The 21842-nt window shown below is 37.8% G+C and overlaps 2 protein-coding genes across 2 annotated transcripts in view; one reads left to right on the top strand and one right to left on the bottom strand.

Annotated features, from left to right (window-relative positions):
• LOC149682651 (uncharacterized) overlaps positions 1-21842 on the bottom strand; it is a 271813-nt gene that overhangs the window by 1382 nt on the left and 248589 nt on the right. The window lies entirely within an intron of this gene.
• Positions 90-21698, top strand: twin (CCR4-NOT transcription complex subunit 6-like twin). Its single transcript, XM_089834311.1, has 10 exons — positions 90-113; positions 5944-6098; positions 7549-7911; positions 8027-8095; positions 8490-8647; positions 8732-8886; positions 12662-12813; positions 14698-14946; positions 15246-15441; positions 17953-21698. Exons 1-10 carry the CDS (start codon positions 106-108, stop codon positions 18236-18238), a joined length of 1791 nt encoding a protein of 596 aa, XP_089690437.1. The 5' UTR covers positions 90-105; the 3' UTR covers positions 18239-21698.

Here is a 21842-nt window from a genome sequence, read left to right as displayed (position 1 = left end):
TTTCCCACCCTGGCCTTAAACTTGACATGATGTCATATCCAAGCAGACGGCACTGGAGGCAAGCCGCAAGTGGGAAAGATGCTCATTTTAGATGATATACATTTAATGACGATGTAAGTAGGCTTTTGTCATCTTATGACTTCTGCTAGAGTATTTTTTGTCAAAATGCTTATGAATGTTGATTTTTTAAACGTTAAATATAAGTAAAGGTAAGATATATAAAGGTATGTTGTTTATTTCATTGTCTTAATCTCTAAAACTTTATAAAATTCACAAGAAATATATATTTACCATTCTATTTCTGGATTATTCGAAATACTCTCAGTTTCAAAATGCCTCTCGCTCCAGAGCCGAGGCTTCACTCGTAGTTCCTTATTTTTGCAATTTCATGGAGTTGGCTAGTTTATAGGTTTGACAGGAAATCAAAAGTTTGAACTCTTTTTAAGCCTCACAGATAATATGGTTCTTAAAAAGTACGATGCTTTGGTAATTAATACCGTTACTTTTACTGTGAATCTGTGATGCTTGGATTTATTTGATGTGAGTCAGAAGCAATGGACATGCGAAACAATGACAATACCTTTGAATATAAATTTAGCGTAAATTTGGTTTTGGTGATATCAGTGTTTAGTTTCGTCATTTGAAAACCTTAGGCGATTTAAGCTTTACAAGATCAAGTGCCATACAAACTGATATATTTTACTTTTAGGTAACATTGTGTTTAATATTTAGGCCACCGCTGATAGCTTGTGAAGTGCAAGGCTCTGGTTTTAAATAAGTACCTTTTCAACCAGGGTTGGAAATAAGGTGAATTTTGTAAGTGGTCCTCGGGACCAGCGACCCCTCATGTTGGAATTATTAAACTGGTCCTTTGGACCAGTGACCCTCGCATTAATTATTACTTTACCGGTCCCACTATAAATTAAATTTCTAAAATGGTGAGAATAAAAAGCACGTAAAGACACAAAAGTAAAGAAGCTGAAAATTCTAATAGAGTAATATCGGTTACGGGGAGGGTGACATTAAACTCCGCCCATTCGCCATTTTGGCGGCAGAATTTAACATGAGCTCTATAGCCACCAGAAGGTGACTCCATCTGTTGGCTTGTTAATTTCATTGGCTGAAAAACCAACCACGTCTCACCCCCCTCAGCAAATATTACTCTATTGATTTTGAATTTTTTACAATCCATAACAGTTAACTTTTATTTGTTATCACAATTTTTCAACTAGTTGCCATTGCCACTAAATATCAATCAACATGTCCAATGATATTTGAAGTTCTTAATCCTTTTCTGAACTATCCTTATTCCTTATTGCATTTTCCATAAATTCGGCGGCAATATCTTCTCTCGCTATCAGTAAGCCAGATCAAAATCCTGTAATGTGACCATACACTACTGCCTACTACTACTGACAACTAGTACTGACTATCGTCTAGGCTGTCGACTACAAGAGACTCATTCTAGAGTATAGACGCTAGACAAGATCAATAGTCAATAGACTTCAAAACTTTTGTAGGGAAGTTGTAGCCAAGGAGTACTAACTACATATGAGTAGAATTGGTACAAAATGTGTTGAGCTAGAAAAATTCTAATAAAGGAACCCCGAATTAATAAACTGGTCCCACCGTCTATTTTTTCCAAAAACCATAATTAATAAAGTGGTCCCTGGGACCACTGACTCCAACTTTTGGAATAAATAAACTGGTCCGAGCAATTAATAAACTGGTTTTGGACTTGTATACCTGCCTTATTTCCAACCCTGTTTTCAACCCATGGATTAACTAACGCTAGGGATTGTTCACTAACCGGGTGTCCCATGTAACGCTATCGTCAACTACGTGTTCCGAATTATTCCTCGATTTCCCTCTTCATTCCCCCAATTTATTGGACCAAAACGGATGTAGATATAGCGCCTTCTCTAGGCAAAATAAATCTTTTTCCCGCAGCCCAATTTAGGCAGGATTTCAATTTTGACGTCATAGAACACGTGATATTTGGTCCAATATAACTTCCTGTTAGGGATGGTAGCTGCTGCTAGGGGGCGTTTGGAATATGCGTGCTTTATCTTTTGGGGGGAACGAACTATCCCTAGCGTTAGTTAATCCATGTTCAAGTACCCCTATCAGAAATTTTTGTATGTAGAAGAAGCGTGACTCCTTGAGTGACCTAATTGTGGTGTGCTTCAAGTAGGCCCAAGGTGTAAAATCTGAATAGGGACTTGACAGTACTACGTTATGCAACGTCACGCTACCTTCAAACACACCAGGAGGGGCTTATATAGCTTTCATTCTGTTAAAAAAACATACTATAATGGCGCTGGGGCGGAGTTAAGCCCGAATTCCCAAGTCCATATCAGAGTTCTACAGCAATGTGTAAAATGTAGAATGGGTCAGTGTAATTCTTGATGCAAAGTCCACCTTGTCGCTTTAGCGGATGCTCTTTACGCAATTCAAATATTATGTTTTATGTGATATTGTTGCAGCGTTGCCAAATGAAAATTCTGAAATTATTATCCAAATGCCGAGCAATTATTGATTTTCGACCAAAATTATCATACGCTTTTAGCGCCACCAAAATAAGCGGTAAAACCTATATGGGAGTTCTGATTTCATCTGATCCGTGGTCACTATCATTGGAGTGTTTTAGAAACCTTTATACTAGAGTCTTTAGTTTTAGCTTTCCTTTTTTTTTTGCGTCGTGTTTGCTTTCTTCAGTTTTATCGCGCTCCCTATAGAGTTGGCTTGGTTATACTTTAAGGGACTACTCTTCACCTTCATAGAACATATAAAGAGCAAGCTCTAGTGGAAGTTGTGTAAATTGGATGCAACACTACAATAGAGTAATGTCAGTTCTACGTATGCAAACGTCATACCCTTCTATCTCTTAGCTAAGTGTCGTCCCCCCTACCAGGCGAGTACAGTATCCCCTCTTACAAAAGCGCGCCTAGAGGGAGGGATACACCTTCTACTCCCCTTTCTACCGACACTACTCTATACGATGCTCACGTCTCATCGCTTAAAGCGTACAAAGACCAAGTGGCGAAGGTGAATAAGCTTGTCTTCTGAGCTCGTTCTCAGTCCTAACTTACAAGAAGTTCTTGGTCAACAAGAACTGTCCACGAACTTTATATCGTTTTGTATGGAAATAAATCAGAGTACTGAGATCGCGCCTCAGTACACTAGTTGATGTTAACAATCTAACAGATTCTTCGCTCCGTATGGCAAATTACTTCTATGAAGTTTTCCTCAGTAATGTCAACGTTCTCAAATGGTCTGTGTTGAAAGGACGTTGAGTACACCGCTGCCAGTATATATAGTGGCGCGCCTCGGGGAAGTGTTCTGGGTCCCCGGCTCTATTTGGTATAGATAAATGACCTATCATAACTGCTAACGTCCGACTGCCGGTTGTTCACTTATGACCAAAAAATCTACCGCGCCATCAACTCTTACTCTGGCCTCAAATTTCTTCAAGATGATCTTGGCACACTTGAAGATAGGTCCACCTTCAACGACCTATAATTTAATGAGTTTAAACGGCTAAAATCAATCCCAGCTTACCTTCACCATATTTCGTTATGGGCAAGAACGCTCACGTCATCCGTAAACATAACTTTCCTGGCTAGTCGCACAAGACATTGTTATTCAACGCTTTTCTTAGGCCCTTACGGGAATCGGCTTTAAGCCTGTGGACTCTTACCATTTGCTCTTGGAAAATGTGCAGGCCCGGGCCTCGAAAATTCCGTTTGTGTTACAACATTTCAATAGGCAGGATCGATTGCAGGCTCTTAACTTATTGTCCCTAAAGGATCGTCGTCTCTATCTAGACCTTGTTCCCCTATTTAACATTCTGCGCCATCCTGGACAAAGTTACTTTTCTTACACTGCATCAACGATAACATCGCGTGGCAATAGCCGGAAACTCCCATCTCCCGCATTCCAGAAGTGATACGGTCAAGTATTCTTTCTTTCACCGTGTCATCATTCCGTGGAGTAATCGGCCTGAGGATGTTGACAGTGCGGGTTCTACAACAATTTTTGAACACAAACTCTTACATTCCATGCACCCCAGGCTATGTGACATCAGTGGGTGTGATCAGGGATAGATTTAATTTTAGAAGTAGGAATGTAGAACTAGGTAATGTGGGAGCGAGTCAAATTCCTGGACCCCCTTCCACAGGACGGAGGGCTATGAAAGAAGAGGCGGGTCATAGCGACAGAGATAAAAAGGAATACGTATTTTTCACCGTCCCTGTTAGCAACGTCATCAAAACGTAGTTTAAGTGAGCCAATAATATAATTCAAAATTTTCGTTACGTGTTGGAGGGAGGGGCTCTAAACTGGGCTATATGGTCGGACTGAAGTAAATACTAACCCTTCTGCATTCCTACTTCTAAAATTTAATCTATCCCTGGTGTGATATGGCTCTAAACTGAGTTCGAAGTAGTTAGCTCATGTGGGGAAAAGTAACTAAAGCTCTCCTGAGTGGTCAGTTTGAAATTTCGCCCAAGAAAAATACGTATTTCTGTCTTACGGTTGGGGTGGGTAGTTAAAAATCATATTTTTCTTTCCTTATAAGGCGTGTGAACAAAATGCAATGTGGAAGGTAACAGTTGGGAATCTATAATACATAATATTAACACATATGCATGATATCACAATGACTCCTATCTGTCACCTGTTATAATTATAAGATTGTAGCTGTAATTTTACAATTCTTCCTCTCGGAAAGTGACGGATATACCATTGAATGAAAAGTTGCGCTTTTGCGTTAGCAACTTCCTGCTTATATTCAGTTTATCCTTTCTCTATAGGTTATCGAGTGTTAGGGCATGGATTAACTAACGCTAGGGATTGTTCGTTCCCCCTAAAAGATAAAGCATGCGTATTCCAAACGCCCCCTAGCCGCAGCTACTATCCCTAACAGGAAGTTATAAGAAAATTGGACCAAATGTCACGTGTGCTATGACGTCAAAAATAGAAATCCCGCCTAAAATTGGGCGCCGCCATCTTTAAAATCCGCAAAAACGATTTATTTTGCCTAGAGATGGCGCTATATCTACATCCGTTTTGGTCCAATAAATTGGGGGAATGAAGAGGGGAATCAAGGAATAATTCGGAACATGTAGTTGGCGAGAGTATTACATGGGAAACACGGTTAGTGAACAATCCCTAGCGTTAGTTAATTCATGGTTAGGGCCATATCATAAAAATAACATAAGACTAACATTTAAGTTTCGCGCCTTCCTCTTAGTCACATATTCGATAACAGATGGCTCCCCTACCGCTAATAGAAATAGATCTAATAACCAGCAAGCCGAACAACCTCTCCTCAGTTCGCGCTCAGACTTCACCTTGTAACTATCGAAATTCTCGTTTACTATTTTCTGTAATAACAAATCAGTATTAAATATTCATGTTCAAGACACGGCTTATTTTATAACTCATACACCTAACATCGAGCTTAACACTAAAAGTGTAATATAAAAGGGAAAGCCACTATGAACAGTCTTGAGTGAAATGCAGGCTAATTAGTGGGTCAGAGCATACATCGCGCTTATTAAAATATTTAACATCTAATACATTATGTCCATTTCCAAGGAGAGTTCTTCATTCTCTCTTTTTAAACCAATGATTTCTAAACAAAGTTGTGAGTAGCTTTTAGGGCTCTATAAGTTCACTATTTCGTTCATACTAAAACTATCCATGACCCCGACTGCTGCTGTTAACTCCCCTTCTACATGGGTTTGCCCAGGTTATTATTTTATCTCGGAAGCTTAAGGTCAAGTGTTACTACTGTGAAATTTCTTTTGAAAAGTCTTAAGGATTGCAGGCAGGGTCGCATAATCTTTTTTTTTTCAGTAGTTCAATGAAAGAATTCCTATTCTTGATTACACCTGATTGAATATTTTAATGAAAAGTAATAATGCATTGTTATTGTAGAGAGTGTTCGGGTCAAATGTCGAGGCAAGACAAAAATGACTCCAAATCGGAATGGCAGAACAACTATCAGGCTGGCAGAAGAATGCATACCATTATGTCACCTGAGGAGGCCAGCAATGGGAAGAAATCATTCTGGCCAGAATTGGAGATTACCGGTAAGATGCTTAGAGTACGATAGAAGTGTGTTTTATTGCTATTATGTGGTGGCGTGGTGGTTATCGCTTTCACCTCGCAGCAAGATGGACTCGGGTTCAATCGCGGACTGTGGCACCTTGTGAAACCATGGGAACAAACCCTTCTGCGTAGAGTTTGGAAATCATGATTTTCGCCCTCCCTCTCTCCCGCCCGCTTACGCGCAATAACAACCCACTCAGTTACTGCCTTCTACCTTCCTTAAACGCGTTCCACAACCCTAACACCTCGGTTTGACGCTTGACGAGTCGCTCAGTTGGTCGACCCTCGCCGACTACTCATGCAAAAAGGTCAATCGGCGCCTCTGATGCGTACGTTCCCTCAAACCTTCCCTCGATGTCGGTGTCGTGTACCTCCTCTATAAAACTATGAGTATGGCAACATTATATACAACACAGCTTCTGCCACCTCCCTTCGCTCCCTACATACTCTCCAAAACCGCGTTGCTAAGACTATACTTGGTACAACCAGGCGCTCTTCAGACAATGACGCCCGCGCAGTGGCTTGATCTCAACCAGCGCCACACCCTTCACATGTACCTTTTTCTGTACCATCTCCAGGCCGGCCTAGTACCGTCCTGCATAAGTACACTATTTCGTCGTGTCTGAGATACGCGCAACTATGACACTCTATCTCGAGCCACAAAACTTCAAGTTAGGTTCTCTCTCTGCTCACTCACCTACGTGAAGTTAGACCACGTTGCAGCGCCATACTCCATAGCCCTTTGGAATTCACTATCCCAAGCCCTTCACGACTCGATCCTCTCTGTCCCTTACAGATTTATCCCTCAATAAAGCCATATCATTATCTATAATACTGATAATCATCGCCCAGCCCAAACCGCTTGCCCTAGAAAGCTGAAAATCTGCAGGAACGTTACTCATAAGTAGTAGGCGCGTACTCAGAAAGATTTTTCCAATCCGCCGCCATCTTAAAAAATGGCGCCCAGAAATGTAAAAAAATCTTCTCTATGCAACGAAGTCTGCGCGTTTCAACCGATTTCGCAAATATTTAGTACACTGGTTTCCTTTAGCCTATAGACGGGCTGAATGGTCTTTTGGGTTCGATTTGTTGCCATCTTTTTAAATGGCGGCCCGAAATTTAAAAACCCTTCTTTATGGAATAAGGTCCGCGTGAAAAGTAATAAAAAATTCCCCAACGGGCTGACGGGCAACACCGAGTGCCTTCGCTCCTAGGGTGCTACAAAAATATCAGTCATCAATAAAACCTACTTATTCTTTATATCATTTTGATGGAAGTTCTTATTACACGCGAGCGACGCTGCGGGTAACAGCTAGTTACTATTATAAACTTACGCTATCATACATAACAAGAAACACTGATAAAACCGCGGTAGTTCCAATATGTATATGCTTTATAAATATTTGATGGAACTATTGATTACATTTTCAGGTACAATATGTAACTTAAGTCCAAGCCTATGGCGGATGCAACATCTCACCTCATTGTACATAAATGACAATAAGTTAACCGAAATTCCTGGGGATATTTGTCTACTCTCATCTCTGATTCATCTCGACCTCTCATGTAACAAAATTCGAAGGCTTCCAGCGGAAATTGGCGATCTTCAAAATCTCAAAGATCTTCTGCTCAACAACAATATGCTTAGAAATCTACCTTACGAACTGGGAAAGCTCTTTCAGCTTCAACGTTTGACCCTTAAGGGAAATCCTTTATCTCAAGAGATTGGTGTTTTGTACAACGAGCCCAATGGGACTCAGAAACTTCTTACTTATTTATTGGATAATTTAGTTGGTAAGTTTTGCGTCATTCGTCCCTAACCATTGTTCTTAAATGTTTTCTTGCATTTTGACGTTATCAGCTTAGTGGTTTGACTATATGTACATGTTTTTTGTTTGTCTACTTTTAGTGACGACAGTTCATCCACCTCAGAGGCCATGGATCACTTGCGCATCCAATGACCGAACACGTCCAACATGTGAGTATTTTGGGAGTAGGAGTTAAGCCGCGCTTCTTCCGATTAATGAACTGGCCAACTATTTCTTGAACTAAATTACAACTTTTTCAGAAATTTTTACAGCGTTATTGTTTTAAAGCAAAGCGCGGCGGGTCACAAGTTGACTTTCCTTACAACTCCTGTTTTGGCTTAGCGAAGGCAGGAGGCATTTGTGGGCGGGATTTATAGGTACACAATTAATGCCGCCCGCTAACCTTAATCTCCAAGTTAAAACCGGAGTTCAGGAGGAAAGTCAACTTGTAGGGGAACCACGTGATCCGCCGCGCTTTGCTTTAACCATTGAGCCGGCCTTTTCATCCATCTATATCCTACATAACGTATTTGAGAACTTTAGTGATATGTTTTTGAATTTCAGTTGTTTTCACTGTGATGTGTTACAATATCTTATGTGATAAGTATGCCACACGGCAGCTATATGGCTACTGCCCGAATTGGGCCTTGTCATGGGATTACAGACGGAAGGGTATCATGGAAGAAATAAGTCTATATGGCGCGGACATTATCTGTTTGCAAGTAAATTGATTTGTTTTTAATTATTTCTGATTTGAATTTCTATGTAGTAAGATAATTAAAAGCTCGTAATTTAATGTTTCTTAGGAGGTGGAAACGGAACAATTTTACCAGTACTTTTTGCCTGAGTTAAAGAAAGATGGATACGAAGGTATCTTCTCTCCAAAATCCCGAGCCAAAACTATGTCAAAAAATGATCGAAAACATGTAGATGGATGCGCTATATTTTATAAAGCGAATAAGTAAGTTACCGCGGATTGTTTCCCAAAATTGTTTCGTAGTTCCGTTACTCTTATTAGAAAGTAATTAGCAATTATTTGGTCTTAAAATACAAGGACCACTGGTTTTGAAAAGGGGGGGGGGGTTGGTGGAGAATCTGGTTTCTCCGAGCCTCCTTCGCATACTTGCACACTGCCTGTATTATTTATACATCTTTTTCCGTATTTGTTTCACGGGGTTAACGCAAGCAATACTTGAGCTCATAAACACTTATCCACTACTTAGTAGTTGAGGTTAAGGCAAAACCCGGATACTTTCATCTAGAGGTGATTTGGCGTCTGTGGCTACTATGCAAACTTCCGAAAAATATTTATCTCAAAGTTTAAGGGGTTATAACTAAAAAATGGCTACTTGGCAGAGTCTGTCAGTGGTATCATGGAGGAAGGATTGAAACGGAGCCTCCGAAATGCACTAGGCCCATGCATGTCAAATTTTATGTGGGGAAACATCCAGTTTGTTAAGGAAAATATTCTCACCATATATGCGTACGAGATGGCGCTTATACTACCGTTGTGAAAGGGGTCTTCCTTAAATTATCGTTGATATTTTAGGGGTCAGTCATAAAATTTTTATGATAGAGAAAAGTTTCATCCTAAAATTAACGTAAATGTTTTTGGGGCTATTCACTTTTTATTGAATCTTTCAGTTAGATTGTATTGATGACAACAAAGTAAATTATTTCAATTAAAATAATTAAGTAAGAGTAATAAAAACGTATACTTACAATCCGCGACCTTGGCCCAAATACTTAAGCAGTCGACAATGTCACGGGGTTTAACTTTCCGGTAATATAAGCGCCCCCAAGCGTAAAACAACGGCGAACTAAATTGGTTAAAAAAATAATTCTCGCTTCGCGACACGCATGGGCCTAGTTCATTTTGGAGGCTCCGATACAAACTATGGACTCTATAAGAGAGGCCAATTAATAGGCGAGTGTGGCGCCAAAAACTGACACGATTGCTCAAGCAGGCGGCGATAAAATAAAAAACCAGGTTTGTCTGCTTCTTTTAGGGGTTTTTTATTTTCGTAAGTTTTTATTGTAAATAACTCTGGAATTTGATAAATGAATGAATAAAATTATTACAATATTACTGATGTGAAACTTTAGCTAACACACGAAACGAATTTGAAAGCGAAGATCATGTGGCTTTGAAAAGACAAACCTGCAAAATCTTTCTATCAACAATTTGTCCAAAAACGCAATTAGCGATTGAAGACTTGTTTTCCCGGCTCAGAATGAAGAGACTGATTTTTTTTTAAATGTGAGACTAAGAAAGTCGAAAATTTGCTTAAGTTTTACATCAGCAATGTTGAAATCATTTTATTCATTAATTTATCAGACTCCAGAGTTGTTTACTATAAAGACTTACGGAGTTAAAAAAACCTAGTTGAAGCAGACAGACCTTTGTTGCGCAAGATTATTTTAAAGGTTTCGTTACTTTGCTTGCCGTCTGGTGACGCCACAGTGTCGATTTTGGCGCCTCGCGCACCTATTAGTTGGCCTTTTCTATAGAGGCCATACCTTGTATCCTTCCTCCATGCCACTCGATCAGTCTTGGAAATAGCACAGGTCCACAGGTCAAAAACCAGTTTATTAATTGCTCGGACCAGTTTTTTTATTCGAAATCCGGGGGTTGCTGGTCCTTGGGACCAGTTTATTAATTAAGAATTTTCATGAAAATTCAGGAGGGACCAGTTTAAAAATTCTAGTCATTATAAATTTCTACTCCATGGATATAGACTTCTAGCCTTGACTGGTTCTCATTCTTGCCTTCCTTGTTACAACCGCAGCCCACTCGATCACGCTTTGGCTTCACACGCTATAGCAGCCCTTCCACACAATTTTTTTCCTATGTAAAAGCGCGTGTTGGTAATTTTGGGCTTTTCGCTCGAAAAATCCAAGGAGCCAGCTTTTAACATGACCGGCTATGGGAGGAACACAGTTATTTAGCCCTAATTTTGAAACTACTAGTTCAAATCTCTTGAAATGTTAGAGAGATGTGCAAAACAACGTTTGATATTTTTTTTTGGAAATTTTCAAAAGTTTCCCTTTTAGGAAAATAACTATTCGTTTTAAAACTTCGAAATTTTGCACGATAATTTAAAACCTTTCAATATGCCTCTCACTAAAATTTCAAGAGACTCGAACCAGTGAAACTGAAACATTTTAAGACTAAGCCATTAAATTATGGTTAATTTTCGTTTTAATGTTGTTACAAAAAGCTTTGTAAGAGAAAAACTTTGCACAAAAATACCAAACATTTTTTTGCAAATCTCATTAAAATTTCAAGAGATTTCAACCAGTATTTTCAAAATTAGGACCAAAAAACGGTGTTCCTCCCATTGACGGCCTTTTTGACATACTTTTGCACATATAGCCCGATCGTATGGGCTGTGCGTCAACGAAATCCTCCCTTAATTTTTTAATAGGATTAGTAAAAAATAAATTAGGGATAGGTTCACTGGTCCCGAAAACCAGTTTAATATTGTAAACGCTGGGGGTCACTGGTCCCGAGGACTAGTTTCAAAAAAATCCTTATTTCCAAGACTGCACTCGATGCAACCAAAGAGGGGAGTAGAAGGCTTGGCTGGAGTGTTCTCGTTTTGAAAATTTACCTCTAAGCTTCCGGTGTGCGCGAGTAACTTTTCTCTGCCCTGTAATTGGTCGAAAACGGTGAACCGGATATTAGGAGGACAATATAACGATTAAATAAATAAGAAACGCGAGAACTCAAAAAATGACTTGTCAAAGCCGCTAGCTTCAAACAGGGTTCATACAAACCTCGAAAACCGGGAAAACCTGGAAAAATCAGGGAAATTTTAAATAGTTGACAAAAACCCCAGGGAAAGTTCGGATTTTTAGTAAAATTCAAGGAAATCAGGGAAATTTGCGTCAAACGGGGGCCGAGTAATTAAGCAAAATGTTCGTGAACATACCCTCCATAGGATTAACATTACACCCAACTTTGGAGGCTCATAACTCTGGTTATATTTGAGATACGGGATGTCCTTTGATTATGTAATAGTCATATTTGCCCCCCCCCCTCCTTCGTTAACATTTGCTCCATAGGATACTCCTTATAAGGGAAAAACCTGGAAAATTCAGGGAAGTATATGGGGAAAACCAGGAAATCTCAGGGAAATTTGTTTTCCAAAAGTTGTATGAACCCTGTACCCTCTTTAATGCGACATAATTGATGATGGCCTCATATGTTGGAATTCGATTTGATCATGTGCTAGTAATTGTTAATCCCGGAAAAATGTACCCCCCTCCACCAAAGAAGTGATCCTTCCTTCAGAATGTCCATGTTAGAAAGTTATCAGAGAACGTGACAGTTACAATTATACCCAAGAAAAATCAACCCTTGTGCCCGTTCCATGTGTGTTTCACATAAAGGAACTGGAGCTAGGACCATCCATATAAATAGACCCTGGCTGAACCTTTTCAATTAAAGCGACTGTCGGCTCCTGTGGCATAGCTAACATGCTGGCTATTCTCCTATACACTAATGTTACCTTGCCAACCAATACTCGTCCACAATGATTCGGAGCTAAAACATAAGCCTTTGCTAAGCTTAGAGGGCCAGTCAACTGAACCCCTCGACTATGGGAGCATCTAGTAGCGATTATTAAAACTAAACCCGAGTCCACAGCCGAGACTTGCTTTAATAGATATATATTTTTACCCCTAATTTTGTTATCTTGTAATAAGAGTTGTACTATCTTTTCCATTTCTAGATTTAATATTATGCGTCATTATTTGTTTGAGTTCAATCAACTTGCAATGGCAAATGCAGAGGGATCTGACCACATGCTCAACCGAGTAATGACCAAAGATAACATTGGTCTAGCTTGCCTTTTGCAACCTAAGGATGATCGGGTTATAAATGGTAAAGCAAATTAACTTAATACGAGAGGTAATATTTTTGTTGGCTTAAAATAATTCAATTGTTAAACTTCAAGATATTTCATATCCTTAAGTGCAAAAACTGACAAAGTCAATAATGAATTGAAGGATAAGGATTGTTCCTCTCTTACATTTCCAATGACTGTACCGCAATAGATTTTTTTATTAATAATGTACCTCGCTATTGAAATGTGATACACCAGACAAGTGATAATTTCACACTCGCTATTGAAATGTGATACACCTGACATATGTTTCACTCGTTATTGATCTGAGATACACCTGACATATGTGATAATGTTTCACTCACTATTGATCTACACCTAACTCCATGTCCGATACTCATCCGACATGCACCTACTGAGTTCTTAACAAACAGTAGTGATTCTCGGATGTTATTCACCTGATATTGCTATCAGGAACTCTAATTTCTTTAAGCCTTTACCTTGGACGTAATCCGTATCCATGGGTATATTTTTGTGATGTGTGTGTCACCCATGAATCACCTGAAGTATGAAAAGCAATGTAACGTGACGTTTTAGAGAGCGCGTATTCGCTAATGAAATTATTCTCAAACACAAGTGATAATCATTGACTCGTGGTGTCACGTAATATTCACAAATACTCGTTAACAATCACTTCGAATTCACGCAATACCTGCCTATTTATCATACAATATTTTAGTAAGGGCATCTTGAATAGCTAGCTTCCAACACCAACTTCCGCCCTTTTCATTTGAAGAATGCAGATTACTCGGAACTATTATTTTGTTCTCCACGCGCCCCCTTTCGATGTCACAACGCTAATTGCGTGGAATAAAACAGTATTAATGGGAATAAGAATTTACAATTTCATATCATATTTTAGCACGAAAGTGGTATTATGTTACACTTTCAAGTCTCTACTTTCAAAGTATCAAGTTTTTAATATAATTGAATCAAAGTTTCTGTTTTTAAAATCCATTGAAAAATCGCGAAAACTCTGCAGTTTCGATATATCAATAATTTTGTCTTGTCGAGCTTGTTCGCCCGTTTGATGACATCATTATGACGTCAGGAAAAAAAGCACGGGAATCCGATACGCGTCTCGAGCTTCTGGCCAGTCTAAACTCTGGGTCTGAAAGCGGAGAGAGTGGCACCATCTCACGTGAAAAATACATCTGTGACGTCAGCCTACGGGGAAACGTTTTAGCCTTTCATAAAAAGAGGATTTCAAATAATTTCATATGAAGCCTTTTCAAATGCATATTGCCAAATAATAATTAAAATCGGAGAATTAAAAGCTTGATATTTTTGAATTCACAGAAATTCTATCTTTTGTTATATAAATCAGAGGTTTTTCAGACGAAGCTTCTCATTCCCTTTAAGCTTTTGAATTCTTTTCTATTTGCATACGGTTCATACAAACTCGAAGAACCTGGAAATGTCGGGGAAGTAAATTGATGAATAAAAATTCCGGGGAAATTTACTATTTTTGGTAAAATTCAGGGAAATCAGGGAAACTTTTGAGGCTTGAGAAAGTTTGCTCTGAATGGCTTGCTTCAAATAAAAATCACTCGCATAGCTATTACTCCAAAAAAGCACTTTTGCATTTATTAATCGGCATTGCACCTGGAAATTTCAGGAAAATGTCAGAGAAATCAGTTTTCCTTCCAAAAGTTGTATGAACACTTATATATTTATGTGGGCACTATTGTTGGAAATGGCAACCTTTATAAATCCCCTTTTTTTGCCGACGTGTTATATCTATATCCTTTAGAATCTCAGATTAGCATCTACTAGTTTTAAGCCAATGAAAGTTTTACCTTTCATTTCTACTTTGAGTGTAGTTAATAATAAGACATAATAAAAATATAATGTGTGAAAAGGTCACATCAATGATTTTGGAGGATCAAACATGTGCAAGCCGATGTTGGTTTGCACGGCGCATATTCATTGGGATCCCGAATTTTGCGATGTGAAACTCATCCAGACAATGATGTTAATGAAGGAGTTACAAACTATAGTGGAAGAAGAAACTCAACACTACTCTTATCTCTTTAAGATCTCAAAGAAGAACGCTGCATCAGCTATTCCACTTATTTTATGTGGCGACTTCAATTCACTTCCGGATTCCGGTAAGTTTATGGCTAGAAATTTTAATGCCTGCCTTAAAGCGAGTCTCGGCTGTGGTTTAGTTTAAACAAATGCCACTAGATGCTACCATAGTCGAAGGGTAGAGTGGCCCGCTATGCTTAGCAAAGGCTAGTTTTAGCCCACCATTGCGGACGAGGTCTGATTGGTTCCTCCTTTTGACAAGGTAAAAGCCAGTATGTTAGGGGACACCACAAGAGCAGCCGACATTTGCTTTAAATTTGTTTTCACTCGATTATTTTATAACAAAATATGACTTGTAACATTTGATGTTGTATTTCAGGTGTTTTTGAGCTCTTGAGTGCGGGTCACATTTCGTCTGGTCACAATGACTTCAAAGGTTTAGGTTATAAAGATTGCTTGCGAAGACTGAGCAGTACAAACATAAGTAGCGCGATTGTAGGATCTATAGAGTACACTCATCCGTTCAAACTGGCCAGTGCATACAGTGATTCGCTTATGCCATACACCAACTACACGTAAGTGTTGCAGGGTTCGTACGGAGCCAAGGCTTATGGTTATAAGTTACTGGGTCTGTAAGGCGTGACTTTTAAGTTTCATAGCTGAGAAACTTATTCTTTGCCCCTTCTCATCTCTAATTAGTTAAAAGTTTAGCTAACATAACATCAAGAAGCGATATCTAGTTTACTAGGGAGAAGGTTTAAATTCGCCACATTTCTAGCTTTATCTCCAGTCCTAACGTAGGTCCGGAGTTAAACCCCGCCTCTAAATTACAACCAGTATCTCATTGGTTCTTGATACGTATTTTCCGACTGAGGCGAGGCGAAGTAGCCAGTCCTCCTTTTAGGTCCATGCTTGTATTTTGAAAGGGCGACTGGTAAAATTTGACTAGGCAGCGAAATTGCGGAGCTCCCTTCGCTTGCTCAGGATTTTTTTTTATATATTTGAATTAAGTTACTCTTTTTAAAGTAGAATTAATTTTTTTAGACTTTGCTACATAGTTTGCCAAAATAGTATTATACATTGTACAAGCATTTCTATTACTATACTTTCCTATAAAAAAAACACTTTTTCTCCCTATAATTGGGGAAATAAGAATCCAATAGTATTTTTCCTATAAGGAATTTAAATTATCTGCTTGGCTTCCTGGGACAGGGCATTACATTTCGATATTCACATAGAAGTAAAAAGATGAAGGTGGCGCGGAGGCCATTAGATTTTGGAGTTACAGAATGGTACTCTCGGAGGTTGTGTTTCCTATGGTATCTTCGTAAAGGATTGCCATTTCACTGTATTTAGTATTTACCATGATGTATTATACTTAAAGTGTTAGTGACATAATTTTCGTCACCCACAAACTTAAGATGCTAAAAAAATATCCTTGAAAAATCTAGTTTATTATGATATGTTTACATTTGTATTTGGTTTCGTAGAAATTTGTAAAATTGCAATCAAAGTTATGTGTTTGGAAAAGGCCTAGTTAAAATTTGGTTTCGCTTGATGACGGAGTAAGGAGTAAGTGTCTCAGCGCCGCGTTAAGTCTATTTTATTCAGATTCGCGATTAGAGTTTCGGGCGCTCGCGCTTGGCTTTCCCGCGAGATGCCGTGAGTGACGTAGCCAGGAGAAAACCCGCCAAAAATATTCTCCCAAAATTTGCTTTTGCCCCCCAAATTTCAAGTTTTCAAAGTTTTTTTTTCTGTGTTTTCCTTCATATTTAAATATTAATCAAGCATATTTTTGGAATCAGAAGAGTTTAAACTCTCAAAAAAGTAAGGTTTTCTTTAGATTTGAGATCATTTTTAAATCAGGTCGCTATTCCTTTAAATTTGTAGTCTTCATTCAACTCTGTTAGCTAAGTAGTCGTTACAAATTTAAAATCATCATTATTATTGAAACCCGTTTCGAAAATTTTCATAATTTTTTCTTTACTAAATACTATATATTAATTACACTAAGGTGGTCACTATCGTTTATAAAAGGCTGAAACTTAATTTATTTACCTGTTAATTGAAGTTTAGGACCAGGTTATAATTTTTTATTTTATATTTGAAAGAGCAAACTGGAACACGTTTGTATCTACAAAATTAAAGAAGATACAAGCAAAATTAGAGTAGCGGGTGTGTCAGGCCTCTCTGTTAAGCATATCATGATCTAATGATGTGTAGGAATGGTAATTTGCCAATCCAGACCTAAAAATTTAATTCATGAGCTTCATGGCGAGACCTAACGAATAGGGTTCCGCTAAAAGCTCAATTGCTTATATTGTAGATAGATACCAGGTTTCTATTCTTAGATATTCATTATTTTATATGGAACGAAATTGGAAAAATTCTAGCCAGGCCCTTACTGGTTCGTTATACCAAAAGAACGTAGATAAAACTACAAAATGTCTAACAGCTAGACGCCAGTCGATTTGAAATCATTTAAGGCAGTCTTGGTTCTTCATTGATGAGGTATTCGTTTCGGTAAAATATGGCCTGTGCCTCCAAGAGGTCAAACGGGCAACTATGGTAGCGGTGTCGCGTTTCTCTAGAGTACTACGTGACGGAAAAATAGTACCATTTTTTATTCGTAGTGAGTGAATAGGTAAAGGGCAATTTGAAATGTTTTTGAAAATGTGGCTGAAAGAGCGGGATGTTAGACATTTTGTGTTTTTTACATGTACTTTTTATAATAAGGATGTAAATTAATATATGACCAATTGACTGAACTTGCATTCGTCTAGTACCGCGTTGGTAAACTGATATTAGTTACTACGTAAGTTCATAAGCTATGTTCCGTAAGTTTGTCAGTGGTTACTGAGAGCTTGTCAGGTTAGATTCTCGTAAAGCGACGCCTTGTGAGACGCGGTCAAAGGCTTAGCATTCTGTAAAACCGAGTGTAATCAATTCTCGCGTCATTCTCCAACTAGCTCTCAGTAAGTATCTAGCATTTCAAAAGAATTGGTAGTGTCATACTTATGGAACTTATCTTATAAACTTATGGTTACTATAATATCTGAACTTAAAATTGAGATTTAAATTTCTAGGCATGACTTCAAAGGCATCATTGATTACATCTTCTTCTCGAAATTGCACATGACTGTCACGGGTTTATTGGGACCCGTGGACATGGAGTGGCTGGAAAAAAACAAGATTGTAGGCTGTCCTCATCCACACATCCCCTCTGATCATTTTAGTTTGCTGGCCGAAATTGAACTCTCAGCCGTGTACGCTCCTTCTACAACGCAGAACAATAACTCTGTCAACAACTCCGGTACCAACAACAACTTGTCCGGCGTGCAACAGTCCAATAGTATCAGTTTCTCCAGATAGCAAAGGCCCCGCTTTTTTTTTACTAGCATCATGAAATTTCATAATGTTTTTAAATATCGCGTATTTAACGCGTACATTTGCAATTGAAAAGAATTCCTAAAATATTCCTCGAACAAGAGTAAAAAGAGTGATAATTCTACTATTTTTCATATAAGTTTAAACTGTTGCGGAAATGTCACTGAGCAAATTAGGTTTAATATTGATACCGATGGTCTAAATGTGAATTAATTCTGATCAATCCAGTGACAAAAATAGGAAGGAATGAAGTAAGACGTAATTGTTATCGTGGTGGCATAATTCCAGTAATTCTTAGATTATGTATTCGTATCTACTGATTCTTTACCAGAACGCGCTGTAATCCCCTTCAAGCTTTAAGCTATGATTTTTTACTGTGATTTATTAGGTTTTTTCAACCACTTTTGAATAGAGTTTTAGGGGTACAATCAATTCGTTTGAACTTAGATCTTAGCCCTGCGCTTAATAGTAAAGTTTGGGGTTCTTAATTACGCAGGCCTTTTAGAGGATAATGTGGAATTACTCGTTAGTTGTTGAATCTAATGTAAAATAACTCACGTGGTTTTAAGCCTAGAATAACTTGAACAGTTCATCGTACCTTTATGGTAAAAGGTATCCCGGGGGGATTTTGATACTGATACCCGTGACGTGTCATCGTATTTGTATGGTAAAGTTTTCACAGTCCACAACAGCTTAAACCACAACGATATTTTTAAATTAAGAAAAATTTAACGTTTCATTTGACCAGTTTTAATTTTATATATATACTCAAAAAACTTGGAAAATTTTACTCAAATTTTAAATTTAATTTAAGATACGATTAAAATTAATACTAACCTTTTTAATTTTGTAATTAATATTTTTGAAACTATATAAAGAAAACTTCAAACAATTAACGGGAATTCTTTTCAATTTGGAAAAAAAGACTAAAAACATAAAAAAAAAAATCATCAAAATTGCGCAAATTTGAAAAACAAAGTGCATTATTGCAGTTACGATGCAGCTAAAAAACATAGGTGGAGCCATAGTCTTTCAGAAACATATGAAAATAAATTAAAAAAAACCTTCAAAATTAAACGTTTATTTGTTACAGGAAAAATAGGCACGAACTGTAAATGAGAAATTTTTCCATATACAACTGGATATGTTTTAGCCTACATTCGGTACCACAAACATATATTGCAGTTTTTCTTTGTTAATTACTAAATCGTAAATATTTAAAATATATTTAAGATAAAATTGAAATGAAATCAATATGGTATAAGTTAATATTTTGAAAACATTTAGCAACGTAAAATAGAGAGAACTGTTCACAATCTGTACCATCACTTTTGTATTTCCCTCTGTACTATTATTTTTAACCACCTTTAATTAAGTTTGTTTTTTTTTAATTTTTTATAAAATTGTTTTGTTTTTTTTTTAAAAAACAAAAAATTGGTCAACTATTATTACATATGGACAATCATACATTTTTCATTCATTCAGGATATCATGAGGACATTTGGGATTACTTTATAGTATTAAGATAAAATATAGGAGATAATGGGAGGTGATTACATATAAATCCAGTTAAAAAAAACAAAGCTCAATTTGTAAATAAGTACCCAAAAGAATAACCAGTAAATGCTTTATGGTAACATTACAAGAAAAACAAAAAAACAAAATAAGAAAAATCTTTGACCAACAATTCCATTATAATTTGCCTCGTACATAACTATATACACTGTGTATACACCCAGTATGAAAATGTTTTATGATACCCTTTAACGCAGCTTTATAACAATGTTTTTAATGTATTTCCTAAACTTTTCAACCAATTTTATTAAAATTAAGGTATGAATTTTAGATCAAACGAAGGTTGAAATGGGAAAATGTAACTAATACAACTGTCGCTTTATTCTAAGTGCTATTTATTTACTACGCAGAAGCTAATTATATTCAGAAAAGATTTCCATACGACATACATAAGTTCCATAAGTATGACCGATACTACCCATACTTTGTAATGCCAGAGACTTAATGAGAGCTAGTTCGAGAACGACGCGAGAATTGACTACGCTCGGTTTTGCAGTCCATCTTCCTATCTAGTCTGTACCAGGAAGGAGAGATTTGGAGAGGGAGTAATTATGTGAAAAGGCGGATTGGTTCGCTTCTTGGCTAAAATCTTCTCTCTCCGGCGTTGGCTCAGTCACTCGCCGCAGTGTCCGCGCGCATGCGTCAAATTTAAAAACCGGCTTTGAACTGGAAGTGGGAGCTGGCGGTAGTGTGGTAACCGTAGCAACTCGCGCGTGCGCGTTAGCTGGAATCGAGGGAGAGGGATACAAATTCTTACCCTCCCTTTTTTCCCATTCCATTTATATTATTGCTTCTTTTACATTAGACTTACACTCCCTCTCAAGTCTCCCCTCCCTGTCTGTACTAAGCCTTTGACAGCGCCTCACCAGGCGTCGCTTTACGAGAATCTATGACGTTTCACCTACGTCACTTCATGACAAGCTCTCAGTAACCAGTGACAAACTTATGGAACATATCTTATGAACTTATAGACGTACTATGTCGTACTTAGTATGGTCTCATTTTCCCGTTGTTTTCTTATTGATAACGTCAGTTGTGGAGACTGAAGTGGCCGGACAACCATAATTAAAGTTTCATGAATATTCAGTACATAAAACGTAACATAAAGTTTCCGTTAATTTTATATAAATTTTCCAAGTTTCGAAAGTTCAGCAAGTTCTATGCTTAACACCAGAAGTGAGATGAGACTAGAAGTGAAGGGCTCTAGCATTGGTAATAGATCCTGGCATTAGTGAACAAATTTGAGGATTTTACGCCGCTTCAATCGTGCCTACGCTAGAGAGAAAAAAATTGGTCGAGTTCCAAAAAAATTTCTTACCCCCTTCCCCTCAACCTAAAGCGGCGAAACACGGACGAGGGTGCTTGAATCTAGTTCGGCCGTCTACCACCGCGAGCGTCTCACGTTTTTGGAGGGGAAATTCTGAAACCGCCACTAAAGGGCCAACCGTTGGTGTGTTATCAAGAATATTCACTTTCGCCGAGTGAAGAATTTGGTTAGCTCAGTACTTCTAGTCTCATCTCACTTCTGATAACACTCATTTCTGATAAACGAAACTTGTATTTTTACACAAAATACACAAACTTTAGTAACTGACAGCGACAATAAAAACGCCACATGGTGTTGCAGTTGCTAATTAGGTAGAGTTTGATATGGCGGTTTATAAATCGAACATGAGTCTTAAGCTTATCACGTCAAAATTCGAAACTTGTAAAGTTAAAAGAAGTTAACCAAATATTTTTGGTACATTTTGTTTCTGATATTTTATATTGTTAGATAATGCGATTAAATTAAATTGTTGCCTGATTGTTTGTTAATCGATTTTTATTGATAAAATAAATTTGAAAGCCTTAATAAAACTTGCCAAAACCTTAGCGTTTCAAAAGTTCACATGCTTAGCCAGCCCAACTCTTAATTTTGTAAAACAAAGATCTTTTTTAGAAAAACCGCTTTCAAAGCCAGTAACTAATTAAAAAGCTCGCGCCTTTTGGCTATCGCAAAAAAAAAAAAAAAACT

This window comes from Phalangium opilio, unplaced genomic scaffold (genome assembly GCF_054372755.1).
Source record: "Phalangium opilio isolate 3A_F unplaced genomic scaffold, DU_Popi_V2 ptg000038l_1, whole genome shotgun sequence".
In the NCBI taxonomy this organism is placed as follows: Eukaryota; Metazoa; Arthropoda; class Arachnida; order Opiliones; family Phalangiidae; genus Phalangium; species Phalangium opilio.
This window is presented reverse-complemented; position numbering and strand designations above follow the sequence as displayed.

What these genes read in the sequence shown, in the direction of transcription:
- twin (XM_089834311.1), top strand. An exon ending in TTTATTGGATAATTTAGTTG is followed by an intron (nt 7,912 to 8,026) that starts GTAAGTTTTGCG and finishes GTCTACTTTTAG; the next exon opens with TGACGACAGTTCATCCACCT. An exon ending in GGATGATCGGGTTATAAATG is followed by an intron (nt 12,814 to 14,697) that starts GTAAAGCAAATT and finishes ATGTGTGAAAAG; the next exon opens with GTCACATCAATGATTTTGGA.